The sequence below is a fragment of the Furipterus horrens genome, unplaced genomic scaffold (genome assembly GCF_987537825.1).
Source record: "Furipterus horrens unplaced genomic scaffold, mFurHor1.1.pri manual_scaffold_12, whole genome shotgun sequence".
Lineage (NCBI taxonomy): Eukaryota > Metazoa > Chordata > Mammalia > Chiroptera > Furipteridae > Furipterus > Furipterus horrens.
This window is the reverse complement of record NW_028327182.1, coordinates 683,289-690,273: the sequence shown is the minus strand read 5'-3', so window position 1 is coordinate 690,273 and position 6,985 is coordinate 683,289. Positions and strand designations below refer to the sequence as shown.

At 54.2% G+C, this 6,985-nt stretch overlaps 1 protein-coding gene across 3 annotated transcripts in view; it reads right to left on the bottom strand.

Moving 5' to 3' along the window:
• ARHGEF4 (Rho guanine nucleotide exchange factor 4) overlaps positions 1 to 6,985 on the bottom strand; it is a 33,237-nt gene that overhangs the window by 9,219 nt on the left and 17,033 nt on the right. For all 3 annotated transcript variants that reach the window (XM_090258875.1, XM_090258876.1, XM_090258877.1), the window contains one exon: positions 2,395 to 2,534. In XM_090258875.1, the coding sequence (XP_090115001.1) occupies positions 2,395 to 2,534 (140 nt within the window). The remainder of the gene's footprint in view (positions 1 to 2,394; positions 2,535 to 6,985) is intronic.

Here is a 6,985-nt window from a genome sequence, read left to right as displayed (position 1 = left end):
CCTTGCATACGCAGGCGCACCTGAGCCATGGGGACGGGCCAGGGGCTCTGATTCCTAAGTAACACCAAGAACTGCCCTTGGCACCCACTCCACAGAGGAGTAAATGAGGCTCTGACAGGACAGGGAACTGGCGCGGTCACCAAATCCCACAAATACAGGGATGGGGGAGCCGGGATTTGAACTCTGGTCGGGCAGCCGAAGGCGCTCCAGGGAGGCCCCGACCCAGGCTCTCCCGCACTGGCCTGGCCTGTCAGAGCATCATTTGTTCTTGCAGCGAAGCAGCCGGCCACTTCAGTTGCGAAGACCCCAGCCCCTGTTCTGCCGGGGTGTCGTCGGCAAATGGCAGTGTTTATTGAAGGTGTGCGGCCTGATGCTCTGACGTGCGCACACATGGCGACGTGACGCCGCAGTCCAGCTCATGCCCATCACCGCGCACTGTCGCACCGACTCTCAGGTGCACAACGCGGCAATCACGGCCCCGGAATGTACCCCTCCCGCGGACCGTCACTTTGCACCCTGTGACCAGCATCTCCCTCCCTCCTCCCTCCCGAGCCCCTGGGGACCAGCGTTCTCTCCCGCCCCCGCGCTGACGTTTCGGTCCCGCATGGGAGGGCGAACACGCAGCGTTTGCTGATTTTGCCCCGCAGGGTGTCCTCCGACTCCACCCATGGTTTGTAACAAAGGGCGGGGTCCCTTTTTTTTTTTTTTTAAGGCTGAATAATAGTTCATTGAACATCTATGCCAAGTCTTCTTGATCCATTTATCCATCAAAGGACAGGACATTGTTTCTGCATCCTGGTTACTGTGACTAAGGCTGCCCTGAACACAGGAGTGCAGGTGTCTCTTAAAAATTCTGATGTCGTTTTTTTGGATAAATACCCAGAGGTGGGATTGCTGCATCATATGGAGATTTTTTGTTTGTGTGTTTTGAAGAACCTCCATCCTGTTTTCCACAGCCCCCGCACCACGGACAGGCACTGTCTGCCTGACCCCCAGTGGCCCCATGCCTTCCACACAGCAGCCCTCCAGCACGGGGACAGCACCCAGCACACACCCCTCATGTGTGCATGCGTGTGGGTACCCACACTCATTCCCATGTGCCCGCCCAAGCGCCTCACTGTTGCCCGCGCATCTGCTGCTCTCAGGCCCCAGGGTTTGGGTTCCCTCCTGGGAAGTGACCTCTCCCGAGGTCATGTGAACAAGAAGTTGTCACAATTTAGAACACGACACACACACTCACATGGTCTTAAAAAATACAAGTGAATATGTGACTTTGGAGCAAGCCAGGAATCACTTCGCATGGGCTTTTCTCTGACAGCTGTTGTTTCTACAATTTCCAAGCATGAAGTCATGCAGATGCCCAGCAAGCCTTCCCACCACACACGCGAGGCAGCAGCAAGGCCCGAGGGGTAGGGCGCGCACGGCGGGACGCATCTGCTCTTGGAAGGCCCAGCGAACGGCCTCTTGGTGGAGAGCCGCCTTTTCTGACTCCTGGGAGTTTCTGATAAAGTGAGTTCCCCAAACACCCAGGCACAGCGAGCCTCCTGCAGCCCCCAGCGGGGCTCAGGCCTCACCCCCCACGACGAGGAAAGGGGGGCCCGGAGGAGAGAATGGCTTGTGCGGGTCCTGCAGGAGGACCTGGGGCTGCTGCGCATCCCTGCTTATGCCAGCTAGCTGCCGTGCGGGTCCGACAGCCCCTCCAGACCCGGCACCAAGGCAGAGGGACAGAGAGGAGAACGAGGGAGAGAAGGGAAGGACAATCAATGTCTCAACATTTCTCTCTCCTTGGAGAATGCAGAAGAACTTGGTTTTGCCTATATGAAATTTCTTACTAATCTCCTCTGCTTACGTAGGAACAGAAAAAAAAGGAAGGAAAGGAGGAAGGAAGGAAGGAAGGAAGGAAAGGAGGGAGGGAGGAAGGAAGGGAGGGAGGAAGGAAGGGAGGGGAAAAAGGAAAGAAAAAGAAAGGTGGGCAACTTGCACACAGTTTCCATAGCAACAGCAATCATTTTGTACTCTTGGCGTGGACGGGAAAGCAGTGTTTGCGGCCTCGCCCCCTTGTCCTGCCCAGATGACTTTTAGGAGGCCTGGGGTCCCCTTCTTCCAAGCAGACTCCTCCCAGCCAGCATGGCTTTCCAGGGCCCACTCGGCAGGACAGCCCAGCCCTGTCACATCTTAGGTCCTAGATGTCCTGCCCGCTGTTCTGGGCACCTCACGGGTCCCACGTGGGCACAAGGGAGAGTTCTGTCTGGACAGGCTCTGGGTGGACGCCCTGCCCTGAGGCGAAGGCCACAGGCTGAACCTGTGCCGTGTGCTTGCGACCCAGAGGCCGCGGACACCGGGCCAGCCGGCCAGCCCTCCCGGCCCCTCCGCTCCCCCCGCCACTGGCCCTACCTCGTTGATGGCCAGCTGCTCGCCACCCCCTCCGGGGTGGTTGTAGCGATGGCAGGAGCTGTGCGCGTCTTCGTAAAGATCCTCCTCGCTCCCGGTCCTGTCGGCGTGGACAGCCACGTCCAGAGCTCCATCCGCGAGGGCTGGAAGGAGAGAGGCCAGTGGGCAAAGAGGAGCTGGGGGGGGGGGGGGGGGGAGGCACGGGGAAGACAACACAAAAGTCCAGGGTAAACGCTGCCTCCTTGAGAGGCGGGGGAAGACCTGAGGCTCGTTCCTCAAACCGCTGTGCTGCGCAAGCGTGGTCTGCTCGCGCGTCCCCGGCCAGCGTGCCCGCCCACCCGAACCACTGACCCTCGGTCCCACCAACCGCCCGACAGGACCACAGATATCAGAGCCCCGCCAGCCGGATCCAAGTCAAAACCACTTATCATGTGTCATGTCGAGTATAAAGCCCTTAAAAAAATGCTGACAGTTTATTACCAAATGGAGAAAAAATACGAAATAAATACGTATATACTATATCCCCACAAACATACAATATATACATACAAATATAGTTTGAAAATTAATAAAACAAACACCCATGGGACTGACCATCCTGCATAAGAGAAAGCCCAGAACCCCAGAGTGCAGCCTCCCGGAGCCCCGCTCCAGCGCTACTCCCTCTGTCCCCAGAGAACCAGCTGCCCCTCCCAGCTCCCTGTAAGCCACGCGCCTGCCTCTGCCTCAGCGTTTAGTTCTGTTGCGTCTGCACAGCTTTGGTTTATAACGAGGGGGTCATTTGCGGCTCCTCTTATGCAAATGCTTGTGTAGGTTTGATGGATTCATTCTCTCTGATGGACAGTCTTGCGATGCCTATTTCGAATTTGGCATATTGTTTCCTGTATCGTGGCTGGCACCGTGAGCCTAAAACAGTCCAGGTGCTCCCCAACATTGGCCAAGATGGCGGCAGGGGGAGGTTCTTACACTGAGCAGCAATAAAGGTAGCAAGATAATTGGATAGAAAAAAGCCCCCCCTTCTGGTACCAGATTGAGGGTCAGACCAGGGGAAGGCCAACACCTGCACCGTATGACGAAATGGCGCCGAGGAGGTGCTGGGCCCGAGGCCTGGCGGTGTCGCCTGCGGAGGGAGGGGTTGGTTGGCAGGGGGACCCACCCAGAGCGTGAGGAAGTCTGGGAGGCTGATTGGTCGTTCTGAGAGAGCACCTGGTCGTCCCACACCCAGGGGATGATATCAGCAGCCACGTGGCCCACGGCCTCCAAGACGGGCCTGTTTCTCTCACTCGTTTGCCCACCTGGTGATGCTCCCGCCCCTGCGTTCACGCCCTCTCTGACCCGGGAGCACGTGGCCATGAGGCTGAGCAGGAGCCTGAGGTGCAGGGCGGCTGGGAACAAGCTGAGCTACCGGGTGGGACCGAGACCAATGAGCAGCCACCGCGGCTCCCGAGGCCTGGACTGGGAAACGCAGCAGGGACTCTGGGCGCTGGCCCTCGTCTCGGCCTTGCTGGGGACACGACGGGGCCTTGTCCGCGGCGGAAAGAGGAGACGGACTCTGAGACGGGAGCCCGCCGTTCTCCCGGGTCCCGTGTCCCCTGAGTCCAACCTCTGTCCTTTGGCACCAGCACCTGCCGCGCGAGTCTGGCCTTTGTGGCCACGGGCAGCCGGACCCCCATTTCTGCTTGCTGCCAGTACGAACGATGGTGCCCCAGACACAGCCTCGGGCCTCCCGGACACACATCCCCGTGTCTCTGACATGGCTGGCCACCTCCTTTCCATCACCAAACCCTGAAGAGCCTTTTACACCCTGTTCTCCTAATCCTCCTAAGGAAATGTGATCCCACAAACACCCCGAATATCTTTTATGTCCCGTGATTTTGGAGGACCACAAACCATTGTACTATTTAAGAGTTCTGTCCTCGCTGGCAAAGTCAGAACTCCCGGAGTCAATTCACGCTGTAGGGTACAGACACCTCGGTGTGGGGTCCCCGGGTCCCAGGGGCGCCTACAACTGTTTCCCAAAGATGTTCTCCCCACCGAGTCGTCCGGCAGCGCCAACGAATGTTCCCGCTGTGAACAGGGGTCACTCGAAACCTCCTTTACACTGCGGCTGGGAGGCCACACACACTGGGGGCCCCGACGGGAAGACAGGAGGCGACACGGCTTGACCTCAGCAGGAGAAAACACCGCCCAGGAGCCGCGCAGCCCATGGGAGACGGCCGTGGGCAGCTGACGGAAGGTCCTGATCCGCCCGACTTCCAACGCCCTCCAATGGACTCTGTGTTAGAGCAGCCCCTGCCAGGCCCCTAAAAGGGGCTCCCCTCCCGTCTGTGGACTGACATGTGGGTGACCAGGAGGCCACCTGTCCCAAGCACGGTGTTTAATTTATTTTTTACATTAAATGTATTGGGGTGACATTGGATAATGAACTATATGAAATTGCAGGTTTTGTGTTTTTAATTTTTAATTTTTAAAAATTTTGGTTCCAGAGAATGAGAGAAGGAGAGAGAAACACTGATCGGTGGCATCTTTTTTAGGTATGTTTTATTAATGATGCTATTACAGGTGTCCCAATTTCCCCCTTTGCCCCCCTCTGCCTGGTCTCCCCCTTCTCTCCAGCAACCCCCCTTTAGTTCATGTCCGTGGGTTGTGCATACAAGTTCTTTGGCTTCTCCATTTCCTTTACTATTCTTACCAAGCCCCTGTCAATTTTGTCCCTACCAGTCATGCTTCTTGATCCCTGCACCATTTCCCCATTTCTCCCCCTTCCCCCTCCCAGCTGATAACCCTCCAAATGATCCCCATACCTCTGATTCTGTTTCTGTTCTGCTTGTTTGCTTAGTTTGCTTTTTTAGATTCAATTGTTGATAGTTGTGAATTTGTTGTCCTTTTAATGTTCATAGTTTTGATCTTCTTTTTCTTAAATGTGTCCCTTTAACATTTCATATAATAATGGCTTGGTGATGATGAGCTCCTTCAGCTTTACCTTGTCTGGGAAGCACTTCATCTGCCCTTCCAATCTAAAGGATAGCTTTGCTGGATAGAGTAATCCTGGTTGTAGGTATCTGCTCTTCATCACACTGAATGCTTCTTGCCAGTCCCTTCTTGCCTGCAGAGTTTCTTCTGAGAAATCTGATGATAATCTTATGGGAACTTCTTTGTAGGTAACTCTCTTCTTTTCTCCTGCTGCTATTAAAATTCTCTCTTTATCTTTAACCTTTGGCATTTTAATTCTGATGTGCCTTGCTGTGGGCGTCTTGGGTCTGACTTGTTTGGGACTCTCCTGGACTTGTATGTCTATTTCCTTCACCAAATTAAAGAAGTTTTCCTTCATTATTTTTTCTACTAAGTTTTCCATTTCTTGCTCTTCCTCTTTTCCTTCTGGCACCCCTGTGGTTCAGATGTTGGCACATTTGGAGATATGAGGATGAGTTGCCCTCAATGCCCCGGCTCGACTGGAAACTACTGTGTCCAGCTGAGGTTTCGGGACCATATGGAACAAATCTATCCAGAAAACTGAATTTTGTCTCAAGGGGATAAAGGAGGCAGCCAATCTCTCTAGTGGAGAAAGTGCAAGACCTCCGTCCCTCATGCCTTGTATTGAGAGGGGTACGCACGGGAGATACAAGGTCAAAATTCATGAATCATCAGTGGCCTTTAGGCGCCTGGATTACAGATGACAGTAACAGATTACAGATATCAGTACAGAGGGCACAGTGACCGGTCTGGGTCAGGGTCTAGTAAACATCCTGACGCCACAGTGGCATTAGGTGCGAGGTTCCATACATTCCTTGCTGCGGGTTGTTTACAGTTAACTGAGAGATAAGAAAAGCAGAGCGAGCTCCAGAGCATAATACACATTCTTTACCTCCAGTTCCCATGGAAACCCTCTGAGTGGCCTTCGGTCCTGCCTGCCCCGCCTTCCAGTGTTCTGCTGAGACTCAGAGGCTGCCTGGGATGGGCAGCCTGGACCCCACAGAGATGCCCCAGAGGTTCCTAAGCCTCCCCTCATTTTCTTTTTAAATTTTTATTTCTTTTTGATCTGCTTGAATGTTTCTCTCTTCCTTATGTTCCAAATCCTTGGTTTGAATCCTGGCTTCCTTCCTTTCTCTGTTGGTTCCCTGTGGGTTATTCTTTATTTCACTTAGTGTAACCTTCACTTCTTCCTTATTTTTCCCCGTACTCATTGAGCTCTCTGAGCATCCTGATCACCAGTGTTTGGAACTCTGCATCTGATAGGTCAGCTATCTCTGTTTCACTTAGTTCTTTTTCTGGGGTTTTGTTCTGTTCTTTCATTTGGGTCCTTTTTCTTTGTCTCCTCAGTTTGGCAGCCTCCCTGTGTATTAAGTAGAGTTTCTTTTACTCCTTGTCTTAGTAGCGTGGCCTATGTAGAAAAGGTACCTGTAAACTGTGTGGGGCAGAGCCTTAGGTAATTGCCAGGGCGGGGCCACTCACTTCACCACTTTGTGGATCTGTGGGGGGCGGGGCTCAGAGAGGGGACAGTGCTGCTGCCTGGTTGCTAGCGATCTGCCCAATGCTCACCCCATTTCCAGTCACTTCACCCCCTTCCTGTGTACAACTGGCGCCCTTCCAGCTG